Source organism: Aedes albopictus, chromosome 1, assembly GCF_035046485.1.
Source record: "Aedes albopictus strain Foshan chromosome 1, AalbF5, whole genome shotgun sequence".
Lineage (NCBI taxonomy): Eukaryota > Metazoa > Arthropoda > Insecta > Diptera > Culicidae > Aedes > Aedes albopictus.
In genome coordinates, this window is record NC_085136.1 from 71,148,104 (window position 1) to 71,162,781 (window position 14,678).

Here is a 14,678-nt window from a genome sequence, read left to right on the forward strand (position 1 = left end):
ACCCCGTCTGCTTCTCTGCGTTGCTCAGCCTCACTAACAGCACCCGCTCATGCATGCTCTCGCATTTCTCTGTCACTTTAACAAAACTAACCCCCAGCTCACTTGTAACCCACGACCTCTCTAACCACGCCCTTCAATCTTCTCCCTCAGGACATCCCCGAGTCCAACACGTCTCGCTACTACATTTACGAGAAGCTCAAACCCGAGCGCAACTACTCCGTATCGGTATCCATGCGCAACCCCGAAGGCGAAGGTCCTCGCTCAACGACCTTCGTCAAAACACTACCCCAACCTCCGGACCAGGAGGAAGCCATCAACCCCACCCTCATACTGTGCGCTGACCGCTCTGTCCTCTTACAAAGCTCCAACATGTTCACCGACAGGCCTTCCTACTTCTACCGTAGCAAAGTGCACGTAATCCGAGGCACCGCTATCCACATCCGCCGCAACCTCATCTTCATCTCCGATGACGCCGGCTACATCTACAAAACTCCCCTGAAAGCAGCCGAGCGCAACCGAACCGCCATTTTCAACCCGGACGCGGGCCATAACTTCCGCCCAACGCTCCTCTCCATAGACTGGCTGAACGACCACCTCTACATCCTTGGCTACGTCAAAGCCACCGACATGTGGCAGATCTCCCGGTGCGACCTGAACGGCGATCGCATGACCGTCGCCTACGCCGGCCTTCAGAGCGAACCCGCCCACTTCGAGGTGGACCCCTTCAACGGCTACCTCTTCTGGGTGATCAGCGGCTTCGGCAAGGACGCCGGTCTATTCCGCCTGGACCTCGGCGACATCTCCAACGGCGTCAAACACGAAATCAGTCCTCACCGCTTGAACAACCTTCACAACCTCGGTGCCTTCACGATCAACCACGCCAACTTCCGCGTCCTGGTTTCCGACCAAACCAACAACACGGTCCTCTCGATCTCCCTCGACGGCTCCATCACCGAGGACATCCGCAAGAACACGGAGCAGGCTCGCTTCGGCAAGGTCAAGTCGATCGTCCTCGTCAACGGCCTGTTCTACTGGACCAACGGCAAGGACGTGTTCGTCGAGGATCACCACAAAACGTACGACCGGTACTACCACAACACGATCTCGATCGAAACCAACATCACCTACCTCAGCATCTATGTGAACCTTTCGTCCGCTCAACCCGTTCCGACTCCCGTCAACCCTCCGAGAAACGTTCAAGCCCTCCTCACCAACAGCAAAATCAAGATCTTCTGGAACGTTCCGCATCTCCTCGGTATCAAGGGTAAGGGAGCGTGGCAGGAGTGGCGCTACGTGCTGGAGGTGATCGACGGCAAGAAGATACGGAACATCAACGGGACGACGTTCATCTCGGAGGAGCTGGCGCTGGTTAGTCCGGGGCAGGAGTACCTGATCAAGGCGGCGGCCTACACGGATGCCGGTCAGGGACCGTGGAGTTCCGAGTTTCGGGTGCGGACGCTGAAGGACACGCACAATCGCCATCTGGTGTGGTCCAGTAGCGAGGGCATCCTGCGAAGTGACGTTATCGGGGACAGTGTGGAGACGCTGATTGGGCGATCGGAACTGGAAGATGGAGAGGTTACGGATATCGGGTGGTTTGAGAACATTCTGTACGTTGTCAGCAGTTCGACGTTGATGTTCTACAATCAGAGTGAGGGCGGTGTGACCAAGTTACGGGAAATGGAGTCCGTGGAGTGCGTGGCAGTGGATTGGATCGGACGGAGGTTGTACTATTATAATCCTTCGCAGCAGATGATCATGCGGAGTAGCTTGCACGGGGAGCAGCCGGAGCTGATTCATAACGTTAACAACGTACGCTCGATCAAGTTCGACGCGCTGAGAGGGTTCATATACCACTTCACTGCTTACGTGGTGGAAGCGTTCCGCTTGAACGGAAAGGACAGACACAGCTATTACATGGAGAATAATCGGTTCGCCGGGAAGGAGGTCATAGGGATGACGTTGGACATGGACAGCAAGAAGGTTTACTGGATCGTGCGAGCTATGAACAACTTGGAGGTGTTCAGCGCAAACATGGCTGGAACGGGATCACCCAAAGCCATCTCCACCATAGCCGTCCTGTCCGATCAACACTCCGTAGGCCCTCTAACACACTTCAGCGATCGCCTGCTGTGGCTACAAAAAGACGAGATCGTCGTAGGAGACCTCCAAGCGGAGAACCTCGCCCACATCAAGAACCAGAAGCTCAACGGGACACGTGCCTTCGCCATCATCGATCCAGCTCATCACGTCTACCCGGAGGACAACCGCAAGATCAACGTCCTGCCCGCTCAGGTCAACGACAGCTCCATCCGCATCCACGGCACCTGGAAGAAGTTCCAGATCGTGTGGGATCCCGTCTCCAACGTAGACTACGGCAAAGTGTTCTACAAGCTCACGATCAAAGTCGCCGGCCGTCAAGAAGAGATCCTCGAACTGTCCAAACCCATCCACCCCTTCGTCATCTCCGGAGCTAACCACATCACTCCGCACACGGAGATCAACGTCACCATCAGTGCCTTCACGTACTGGCGATCCTCCCCATCTTCCTCCGCGCGCCTCTTCAGCCCTTCAGGCAAACCTTCTCAACCGACGCGCCCCCGTGTCTACGTGCGGCACTTCATCGATCCGATCATGGACACGCACAACATCGAAGCCATCTTCCGGTGGTCCCCGCCGGAGACTCCCAACGGTCCCATCATCGCCTACAAGGTGCACTGCTGGTACGAAGAGGACGGCGTCGCCAACCATGTCCTCCTGGGCGACCGAATCAACGGGACGGAGAAGATCGTCCGGGATCTGCTGCTCAACGTCACCTACTTCTTCCGGGTACAGGCGGCTACGACCGCCCGGGACAGCGAAATGACTCCGGTGCGGGCGGTGGACACCGGGGAGGATCATCCAGTGCCTCAGGCACTCATCGGAACCAGAGATCACATCATTCGGATGGACTTCGATACGAAGAACTGGACGTACTTGGTGGGGACATCGACGCCGGTTAGGTTCCTGGCTCGGTTGGCTCGGGAGCGGAAGCTGTTTTGGGTCGATGAGAACAACGAGCTCTTCCAGTACGATGGGTTGACGAAGCTGAAACTGTACTCGATCAGCGGAGCGGTGACAGCTTTGACCGTAGACTGGATCCAACGGATACTGTATTGGTCGCAGCGGGAGCTGATCGGAAGCGCGATCTTCGCGTTCGATTTGAGCCGGTTCGAGCACGAAGGAGTCCACCTGGAGAAGATCGAGCACAGGGCTGGGTATATCAGTAACTTAGTCGTGTCGCCTTTCGATCGGAAGCTGTTCTGGGTGGAGCAAGTGCCGGAAAACGTGATCTTCATGCACAGCTTCAATGAGAACAGGACGAGAGAGTTTTTCGACGATAGCTTCGAGGAATGTCCCAATAGGACGGCCGGCATTACGGTGCATCCGATGCTAACGCTGCAGACCTCGGTCAGTGAAGAGGCCAAGCTGTTTTGGGGTGAGACCGGTCTCCGTTACGTCGGATTGACCAACAGGACCTGTGTGAACTTCGGGTTGGAGTACTATCCGAACATGACGAGCATCGCCAAGGACAGCGATCACTTCTACTGGTTAGACGGCAACGACACGATCGTACGGATGGATGAAACCGGAGATCAGAAAACAATTGCGATCCCTTACGCACGGACACTGCTCCCCTTACAGCTGCAGTACTTCCCGGAGCGGCGTTGCTTGATTCCACTGCAGAAAGATCAGGACTATCAGGCTAATCTGCTGCAGCGTACGGAGAACTCGTTGACTTTGCTGCTGCCGAAAGCGGAAGTCTACCCGAACTGTTCCACTCAGCCCAGTGGAATCCGGTACGTGATCTTCTACGAGGAATTAAGCGAGAAGAACCTCAATGGGACGATCGACTGCAGTCCCAGAAGTTGCCTCCAAGTCAGTTCCTACGATCGCAGCAAGACCATCGAAGGGTTGAAGCCCTTCACCAAGTACAAATTCCAGGTGATGTTGATCAACTACTACCAGGAGCACTACAAAGAGGTTGCCGAGCTGGACAGCCCTCGGATGGGTTCGACCACGGTGTTCAGTACGGCTGCGGGAGCTCCTTCCAAGCCGGAGAACGTCTACGCGGAGGCTATCAGCCCAACGGAAGCCATCGTGCATTGGACACTGTCGGCGGTGAAGAACAGCGATCGCGTCTGGTACGAGATCCACTGGCAGACGGAGAACATCCACGACGGGGTGAAGAACAAGCAGCAGCGGGTGATCGGAGGTAAGTTTTGCTCGGATCTCGGCACAGTTCGGCTGAGCGTTGATTTTCCCTCTGATTGCAGACTACAACGACCTACAGGGTAACGTCACGATCAATCTCACTCGCTTGCAACCGAACCACGCGTACGTCATCTGGGTACAAGCGTACTCCACCGATACGATGTTTACCGTGAGCGATCAGACGAAGATCGTTACCTTCCCGGAGCCGGACGATATCCACCTGGTGTACAACTCGTCCACGGAGCTGAGTATAAGCTGGGTGCCACATCAACACATTTTCCGGTAAGTTCTGTTACTCAGGCTTCACAGGACTTCAGTTGTTCACGATGTTCATTCTCCCAAACAGGTACAAGATCCAGTATTCGGCCGTCGGCAGCAAGTCCTGGGTGACGATCTTCGAAACGGGGGTCAACGAAACCACCCCCGAGAACGACGAATTCAAAGTGACCGGCCTACAACCGAAGACCCAGTACCGCTTCATCGTGCTGCTGTTCTACCCGAACCGTCAGGATCCGTACGTGTGGCCTCCCGATGCACGGTTCGTCTACGAAACCGACGCGGATCATCCCAGTTCTCCGGGTCGTCCGATCGTGACACAACTTCGCCAGGACATCTACAAAGTGTCCTGGGAACCAGCAAAGGACAACGGAGCCGTCATTCTGGAGTACGCCCTGGAAGCTCTGGTGCGATCACCTCGTAATACAAATAGGGTCGAACGCAGCGTTGAACAACTGGAAGAAGACGACGACTCCGAGGAGATGAATAACACGATTCCGACGCGCATGGACGTCATTACCACGGACAGCCAAGAGTACGTGACCTTCGACGAACGTTGGGACCTGGTGTACAACGGAACCGACGTCTACTGGATCATTCCGGAGAAGTTGACTTTCCACAAGAACAAGTTCCGAGTCCGCGCCCGCAACTCTTGCGGCTGGGGTCCATTCAGCGGTGAGAGCGATCCCATCAGCGAACCGCTGCTCTCCAGCCAAACCGGTAGCTACCTGATGATCGTGGTGGTGAGCATTTGCGCGATCGTCATAGTGTTCTTCGTACTGATCTGCGTCTTTGGTGAGTATTGTGCCGCCTTCAGCATCGCCATCGTTCGTTCCATTGCCGCCATCCGTCGTTCCGTTTCACCGTCACTCATGCCCTCATGTGTGTTATTTCCATTGTGTTTCTCCTTTGCAGCGTGCCGTCGGGCCGAGCTTAAAAAGAAAATTCTAATCGATGCAACCACTACTCGCATTCCAGATGTGGAGCTGGCGAACCTTCGCGAGCTGCCACGCCGAGGCAATTTCATTCACAGCAACAACATCCTGTACAGCTCGAGCCCGCTGACGGACTCGGAGATCGCGCTGCTGCCGCAGATCCGTCGGGAACAGGTTGGTTTCCAGGTTGTGGCTTAGGCTTGTCAGCTATTCTAACGATACGTTTCGTTGCAGATCTCGATGACCAGTTCGCCGTTCCTGGGTAGTGGAGCATTCGGAGAAGTCTACGAAGGTATCGTCAAGGGAGTTGGAGGCGAAGCAGAGACACGAGTTGCGATCAAGGTAAGTTTGATCCAAGATCACTACACTACAGTATGAGTTAACGATACCCTCTTTCGCAGACGCTACGGAAGGGAGCCACCGAGCAGGAGAAAGCCGAGTTCCTGCAGGAAGCTCACCTGATGAGCAACTTCAAGCACAGGCACATTCTGAAGCTGATAGGAGTCTGTCTGGATCTGGACTCGCTGTACATCATCATGGAGCTGATGCAGGGAGGTGACCTGCTAAGTTACCTGCGCTCAAACCGACCAACGCCTGGAATCCCTTCATCGCTGACCCTCTTGGATCTGATTTCGATGTGCGTGGACGTGGCGACGGGTTGCCGCTATCTGGAGGAGATGCACTTTGTCCACCGGGATCTGGCCTGCCGAAACTGCTTGGTGTCCTCCATGGATCCGAAGGAGCGAGTGGTCAAGATCGGAGACTTCGGACTGGCCAGGGATATCTACAAGAACGACTACTACCGGAAAGAGGGTGAAGGACTTCTGCCTGTAAGGTGGATGTCTCCGGAGAGCTTGGTGGATGGGGTGTTCACGTCGCAGTCGGACATTTGGGCGTTCGGAGTACTGCTATGGGAGATCATGACCCTTGGACAGCAGCCTTACCCGGCGAGGAACAACGTCGAAGTGCTGCATTACGTACGGGATGGTGGTCGACTCGGTCGACCACAGGACTGCCCAGATAAACTGTGAGTACTATTCTCCAAAGTTTCCAAGAAAAAATCTTCGGAAATCAGGGGAAATTCTCCGGAATTTTCAGGGAAAATTCTCCGGAATTTCCAAGTGAAATTCTCCGGAATTTCCAAGGGAAATTCTCCGAAATTTCCAAGGAAAATTCTCCGAAATTTCCAAGGGAAATTCTCCGAAATTTCCAAGGGAAATTCTCCGAAATTTCCAAGGGAAATTCTCCGGAATTTCCAAGGGAAATTCTCCGGAATTTCCAAGGGAAATTCTCCGCAATTTCCAAGGGAAATTCTCCGGAATTTCCAAGGGAAATTCTCCGGAATTTCCAAGGGAAATTCTCCGGAATTTCCAAGGGAAATTCTCCGGAATTTCCAAGGGAAATTCTCCGGAATTTCCAAGGGAAATTCTCCGGAATTTCCAAGGGAAATTCTCCGGAATTTCCAAGCGAAATTCTCCGGAATTTCCAAAGGAAATTCTCCGGAATTTCCAAGGGAAATTCTCCGGAATTTCCAAGGGAAATTCTCTGGAATTTCCAAGGGAAATTCTCTGGAATTTCCAAGGGAAATTCTCTGGAATTTCCAAGAGAAATTCTCTGGAATTTCCAAGGGAAATTCTCTGGAATTTCCAAGGGAAATTCTCTGGAATTTCCAGGGGAAATTCTTCGGAATTTCCAGGGGAAATTCTTCGGAATTTCCAGGGGAAATTCTTCGGAATTTCCAGGGAAAATTCTCCGGAATTTACAGGGGAAATTCTCCGGAATTTCCAGGGGAAATTCTCCGGAATTTCCAGGAGAAATTCTCCGGAATTTCCAGGGGAAATTCTCCGGAATTTCCAGGGGAAATTCTCCGGAATTTCCAGGGGAAATTCTCCGGAATTTCCAGGGGAAATTCTCCGGAATTTCCAGGGGAAATTCTCCGGAATTTCCAGGGGAAATTCTCCGGAATTTCCAGGAGAAATTCTCCGGAATTTCCAGGGGAAATTCTCCGGAATTTCCAGGGGAAATTCTCCGGAATTTCCAGGGGAAATTCTCCGGAATTTCCAGGGGAAATTCTCCGGAATTTCCAGGGGAAATTCTCCGGAATTTCCAGGGGAAATTCTCCGGAATTTCCAGGTGAAATTCTCCGGAATTTCCAGGGGAAATTCTCCGGAATTTCCAGGGGAAATTCTCCGGAATTTCCAGGGGAAATTCTCCGGAATTTCCAGGGGAAATTCTCCGGAATTTCCAGGGGAAATTCTCCGGAATTTCCAGGGGAAATTCTCCGGAATTTCCAGGGGAAATTCTCCGGAATTTCCAGGGGAAATTCTCCGGAATTTCCAGGGGAAATTCTCCGGAATTTCCAGGGGAAATTCTCCGGAATTTCCAGGGGAAATTCTCCGGAATTTCCAGGGGAAATTCTCCGGAATTTCCAGGGGAAATTCTCCGGAATTTCCAGGGGAAATTCTCCGGAATTTCCAGGGGAAATTCTCCGGAATTTCCAGGGGAAATTCTCCGGAATTTCCAGGGGAAAATCTCCGGAATTTCCAGGGGAAAATCTCCGGAATTTCCAGGGGAAAATCTCCGGAATTTCCAGGGAAATTCTCCGGAATTTCCAAGGGAAATTCTCCGGAATTTCCAAGGGAAATTCTCCGGAATTTCCAAGGGAAATTCTCCGGAATTTCCAGGGGGAATTATCCGGAATTTCCAGGGGGAATTATCCGGAATTTCCAAGAGAAATTCTCCGGAATTTCCAAGGGAAATTCTCCGGAATTTCCAAGGGTAAATTCTCCGGAATTTCCAGGGGGAAATTCTCCTGAATATCCGGGAGTAATCCCTCAGATCTTAACCGTTCACCCATCTTACAGGTATGACCTGATGCTCAAGTGCTGGAGCTATTCTCCGGATGATCGGCCGACCTTCCGCTACCTACTGGAAGTCCTGAAAAATCTCAAGGAAGAAACCAGCGACTCGATCAAAATCACATCCCAGTTCCCTTGCAAGGTTCAAAACGGTAAGTCCATCGCGATCCCCGCCGCTCGATCACCCACTAACTCTCATCCGCCACGATCTCATCACGCGCGCTCTCCGAACGCATCACACTAATCCAACGATTCGCTTTGCTCTCTCTCCCCTTCTATCTCTCGTTGGCGCATTCCAGGTGCGGTGTTTAACCGATCCTATCTGCTTTCCGACATCAATCACAACCCGTTCATGGCAGGTACATAGTCAAAGATTCATTTCATGAGCTCCCACAGCTGTCGAACAGCTGTCGTTCGCCTTCAACTAACTCTGTATCCTTCTACACTCGCAAACAGATATAAAGTTCGTCGGGAACAGTGGCAGTGGTGGCGGGTTCATCATAACTCCACCGACTTCGTCGAGTGGCGGCAGCGGGGCCACCGTGATGACCACGACGATCCCCAAGTACCTGGAGCTGGTCTACGACGACAGCCAATGTCAGAACAGCAAGTGTTCGACGGGTGAGGACGTCCCGCTGACCGTGGGCTTGCCTCCGGCTTCGCCGCAGCAGAACCAGGTCATGCCCACCGACAACGGGTACGAGATCCCGATCAACGAGATCCTCCTGAGGCAGCACTCCAGCAACAGTATCAAAGGCCGGACGTTCTCCAATTCGTCTACGGTGAGCAACGTCAGTACGCTTCCGGCGGTGGTTACTCCGACCGGGGCGTCCTCGTCCCACAATCCGGACGACTGCTCCAGCTTGGAAGCGCTGCTTCCGATGAACTCGATTCTCACCGTGAAGCTTCCCCCGAGCGAAGACGAACCTCCGACGACCTTCGACGGTGGTGTAGACTACAGCGAGACGGTGGCGCAGTCTACCGTGGAGACTAACGAAACTAGTATTAACAGCGAACATCTTCCGATCGCAGCAGGATCCGGTGAGGACGACCAGAGCAGATCGGTTTTGTGAATCTCTTCTCGAAGTTCAAGAAGTCGACAACCCTTAACTTACATTCCAAAGAAGCGATTAACTACCAAACAGCTAGCCTATTAAGTGACCGACTCTCCGAACTGACTCTAGCAAAATTTTCCAGAAAACCATTTGTACATATCTCCTTCAAGAATCCCCCTAAAACCCCTTCACAACCCTTTTAGCACCGTTAAGTAACCACTAGGCCTAGGTTAAGTACCGCAATATCAGTGTTCTCGTCGCCAAATAGAAGGAGTCTTCCACGCTGGAGTTGGACTTTGCCGGACTTTCCGGAGAATCCATCTCCATAAAGCGCAGGAGGCTTCTGTGTAAAATTTTCCTACTAGGTTTAAGTAGGTATGTTGTAAATAGATCCAAAGAACGTTACGCATCACATCACATCACATCACATCCCGAACTTGAATGGATGGAAATCCTAGTGTTGTAAATAGTTTGCTCGAAGGTTTCATTCGTTTTATTAGATTGCACGACTATGACGTTATCGTCGGGTATAAGTGACAATAGTGGCAATACCTTCTTCACCCTTATATTAAAGGTGAAGTTTTTTTGTTTCCAAGTGTTGGAGCAAACGAATAATGTTGAACAACAGTTTAAAACCTTTAAATTTACATTCTACAAAAGCTAGCGTACTATTTTCTTCTACAGATCTACTTCTACACTTACAATAAATTATTGTCGTTTATGCTTTATCATGTTTATAGTTTTCAAATCATTTGCGCTAGGGTTAGGAGTAAAAAACAAACCAAAAATACAATTTTATAGTGTTAATAAAATGATTTATTTTCAAATGTAAAAACGTGCTTTTTGCCTGAATTATTCCTTACTTCGAAAGAGCCATACACGGAGAGACGAAACTACCCAAAAGTGAGTTCTTTCCACCCAACTTCGGGGTTGCGTGCGTCAAGCCAATTTTGAGTTGATGGAATCGATGTTTATGTTGGGTTGTTCCCGCTTGCTTTCATGAGACAAAAATACCTAATTTCAAGTTTTTTTAACCCAACTGAAATTTCGACTAGGTTGTATTTACTCAAATTTGAGTACTGTGCTAGAAACTCAGTGTTGGCTTGACGCACTCAACTGCAAAAGTTGGGTTGTTTCTCTCTTTACTCTCTGACAACAATAGAAAGAGCGTATGAAAAGGGAGATGAAAAAGAACTCAAAATTGAGTTTAAAAGTACCTAATTTTGAGTTTTTCAGTTTCTCCGTGTAAGGAAACACGCAAGCTGTCCCAGAGCATGGCCAGAGCAGGGTGCCATAATTTATACCAGCCAGAACTGGTATAATGCAAGCGGGAGTGGTGAGCTTTTTCGAAGCAAGCATGCGCTTTAATGCATTGCGGCGTTGTCGCTATAAAATGATCTACAGTTGGCGTATTGCATTAAGTCAGAATTGGTGATAATAATAGCATGGAATGAGCTCACCGAAGCAGTGATAATAAAAGTCTGTATCACACACCGATTGTGAACGAAAACATAACCCTTTAATAATCAACCCCGGTTGAGGGAATTGACGAAATCCCTCTAGTAACCACGTTTCTTCGCCTTCAAGAAGCTCTTGAATTTGTTGCCGTATTGAATGTGCTCATGTTCATGCTAATATGCATTCCTCTACAAATTTTAGCAAATATTTTTCTAGATCCTCAAAGATTCTTTCATTAGTCCTTCTAGACTCTTCACGTGATAAGTTTCTAGGAGTTTCGATCAATCTTCAATAAATTTGTTTAGATATTTTGTCATTACTCAAGAATTCCTCCAAAATTTTCACCACGGAGTCTTTCGGGATTTTTCCACAGATTGCTCCAGGATTTTTTTTTTCAGAATTCAGATTCGGAGAAACAGAGAAACGGCGATTTAACTAAAACTTCTAAAGATATTCTTCTGTGAACTATTCTCAAGATTTCTCCTGGAACTCCTCTAGATGCTACTTCAAAGATTCTCCTCCAGACATTCCTCAGGAGGTTGCTCCAGAATAACTCCAGGTTCTCCAATAACTCCTCCACGAAGTCCTACAGGAGTTTTTGTCCAAAGATTCCATCAGGAATTTCTGCACGACTCCCTCCAGAGATGGAGGATTTTTTACAGAAATTCTAATAAAAAATTCTTCTTTCAAAAATTACACCTAAAGTTCTCTAATATCCTCTTCACCATCCACGAGTTTTTGCAGAGTTTCCTTCAAGAATTGCTTATTTTTTTCCAGGAATACTCAAAATTTCCCTACTGTCATCTTCTAACGTATCCTTCCAGAAACTTTTTCTCTAGCTCCATCTGCAATTCCTCCACAAATTCGAGCAATTTCTCTACAGATTCTTCTAGGATTAAAAGGCATTACTTCAGAGATTTCCTCAAGTTTTTTTGAACGCCCGACCAAGAATTCTTTCAGTGATTGGTTCATGAATTTCCCCAGTGAATTTATCGGGATCTACTCCAGAGATTTACCCGTGTACTCTAACAAAAATTGCACCATTAACTTCTCCAGAAACTTCTCTAAATCTTACTCCAAAAATTTCTGCAAAGGTACTTATTTCACAGTTTTCATTTGAGAAAAGCAGATATATCATCCGAAATTTCTTTCGTGCTTCTTGAGAGATTTCTTTCAGAAAGTATTAATAGATTCCTTCAGGAGCTGTAGAAGAACTCCTGAATGAATCTCTCAACTCATCTAGTGAGTCTCCCGTGGTTGCTCCAATAAGTCATTGAAAAGTTGCTCAAGGGAATTTTCGAAAAATACTCCAGAAATTCAGATAGATACTCTAGCAGATTTTAGGCAGAATTTTCAGTCGCTATTTCAGGAACACATTCAGGAATTACAGTATGATTTAACAAATTTTAGGCAAACTTCAGCTTAAGAGACTGTTATCCAGCTATCTCTGTTTCTTGGGAAGATATTTCAGAAATCCAAAGTATCTTAGGAGAAATCTCTAGAGGAACTTCGAGAGTCATCCCAAGTAACAATGAATGCTGGACAGTGAGAGTATTAGCTGAACAATGGCTGGTTAATGGGGTCAATGGCTGAACACAATGATAGCTGAAATTTGGTCTGAAGTATGGCTTGTTCAACCTCTTTGATAGATGGCTGAATATCAAGTTGAATAGAATATTATTCATCTGGGTAACCAGCTTTAAAACATACACCAACATGCAGAATTAATCACTTGATGTTCAACCTTTAATGAAATAATCAGCTGACCCAATCATGATTTTCGCGAAGTCCACATCACTTCTTAAGTCTCAATACAGACTTAGTTCAACTTATGTTCTTGACTATTCAGACACAACAAGTAATGCTCTTGTTTTCGTGGATATGTATACGAGTGTGTATGGTTTAGGTTCTAAGGAGTCACTCACCTTAGAACAGTGGTCACCAAACTGCGGCCCGCGGGCCGCATGCGGCCCTCGAGAAGGTTTAGTGCGGCCCGCGATGTGATTTTCGAATATATTGGAAAATTTCAAAAACTAAAAGCAGACACTTTTATCAAAGTCCTTTTAAGAAGTAAAGTATTAATTCCCAAGCAAAAGATACAAATAAACAAAAAGTTATTTTAAATCAGTATAGTTAACTTTAAAAATATTTTTTATGCAATTCAGTATCATAATTTCTATTTTATATAACTCATTTTGGTATCATAAGGGCATTTTTTTCCGAACTGACTCATTATGCAACTGAAATGAGTTGCATAATGAAAAATAGTTGCATAATGTTCATAATGCAACTCATTTGGGTTGCATTATGAACATTATGCAACCCAAATGAGTTGTGTAATGAAAAATCATTGCATAAAATTTTGTATGGAACTCGCTGCAAAACTCGATTTTTTCAGCACTCTTCGTATTTGTCCAACTCGGCAAGCCTTGTTGGAAAAATGTACGACTCGTGCTGAAAAAATCAACTTTTTGCATCTCTTTACATAAATAACTATTATCTACAAAATTATTATGCCCAAAAAATATAAAAAGTCATATATTTTGACTCTAAAACATTATTCTGATGAATATAAAGGATGACTTGTACGTAGGAGGTAAATCTTCTATTAAAATTTTATCAAAATAAATGTTTAAATGCCTTGCGGCCCGCAGCCTTCTTGTGAAATTCAATTGTGGCCCGCGTAGAGCGTACGCCTGAGGACCACTGCCTTAGAACCTAAATCAGGAGGTCCGAGTTCAATTCCCAGTTTTCCAACAGATTAATTTATACATTCTGAAACATCTCTTTTGGATATAGAAGCCGCTAATGGTCAAAATCGGCTCAGAAAAGTGTTTTTGCCTTTCTCGTACACTAAGTGTACTGGAAAGGCTATATGTTCACTCCAAAAATGACTTTTTGATAGAAGGCCCGGAGAGTCGAGTCACATATACCAATCGACTCAGCTCGACGAATTGAGGTGATGTCTGTGTGTGTGTATGTGTGTATGTGTGTATGTGTGTGTGTGTGTGCGTGTGTGTGTATGTGTGTATGTGTGTGTACAAAAAACTCACATCACTTTTTGGCAGTAAACCTCAACCGATTTTAATGACCGATGGTTCATTCGACGCGGCATATAGTCCCATTGTTTCCTATTGAAAATGGTTCAGATCGGTCCAGCCGTTCCGGAGTTATGGCCATTTAGGTGTTCCAGACCGGTACCCCTGGGAGGGGCCAGACATGAAAATGCAACAAACCCATGCATGCGACATATCAAACCACGGCATTTTCGATCATCTGATGAACGGTAAGCAGGAAAATAGTCTCAGAACATATCAGAACCGTTAGTGTTCCGGAACCGGTTCCAGATGTCCCGCCGGTAGTGGCCAAATATAAAAGAGATCCAAACCCATGCATGCGACACATCAAACAGCGGCATTTTCGATAACCTGATGAACGGTTAGCAGGAACACAGTATCAGACCATATCTGAACCGGTAGTGTTCCGAAACCGGTTCTGGGTGTCCCGCCGGAAGTGGCCAAATATAAAATTGAACATATCTCATTCATGCGACACATCAAACAGCGGCATTTTTGGTAATCTGATGAACGGTTAGCAGGAAAATAGTATCAGACCATATATGAACCGGTAGTGTTCCGGAACCGGTTCTGGGTGTCCCGCCGGAAGTGGCCAAATATAAAATTGAACATAACTCATTCATGCGGCACATCAAACAGCGGCATTTTCGATAACCTGATGAACGGTTAGCAGAAAAACAGTATCAGACCATATCTGAACCGGTAGTGTTCCGGAACCGGTTCCGGGGGGTCCCGATGGGTGAATGCAAACTTTTTAAGGAGTGA

General features: G+C 48.0%; 1 protein-coding gene across 4 annotated transcripts in view; it reads left to right on the top strand.

Annotated features, from left to right (window-relative positions):
- LOC109432609 (proto-oncogene tyrosine-protein kinase ROS) overlaps positions 1-10,195 on the top strand; it is a 94,215-nt gene extending 84,020 nt beyond the window's left edge. For 2 of the 4 annotated variants that reach the window (XM_029877451.2, XM_029877455.2), the window contains exons 6-14: positions 151-4,255; positions 4,317-4,536; positions 4,601-5,325; positions 5,446-5,639; positions 5,700-5,807; positions 5,867-6,492; positions 8,330-8,475; positions 8,623-8,682; positions 8,780-10,194. In XM_029877451.2, coding sequence (XP_029733311.1) covers positions 151-4,255; positions 4,317-4,536; positions 4,601-5,325; positions 5,446-5,639; positions 5,700-5,807; positions 5,867-6,492; positions 8,330-8,475; positions 8,623-8,682; positions 8,780-9,396 — 6,801 coding nt within the window. In that variant the 3' untranslated portion in view covers positions 9,397-10,194. Of the gene's footprint in view, positions 1-150; positions 4,256-4,316; positions 4,537-4,600; positions 5,326-5,445; positions 5,640-5,699; positions 5,808-5,866; positions 6,493-8,329; positions 8,476-8,622; positions 8,683-8,779 lie in introns of all 4 variants that reach the window. The other 2 variants (XM_029877454.2, XM_029877453.2) reach the window with 2 other exon arrangements.
- The last annotated feature ends 4,483 nt before the right edge of the window (positions 10,196-14,678 follow it).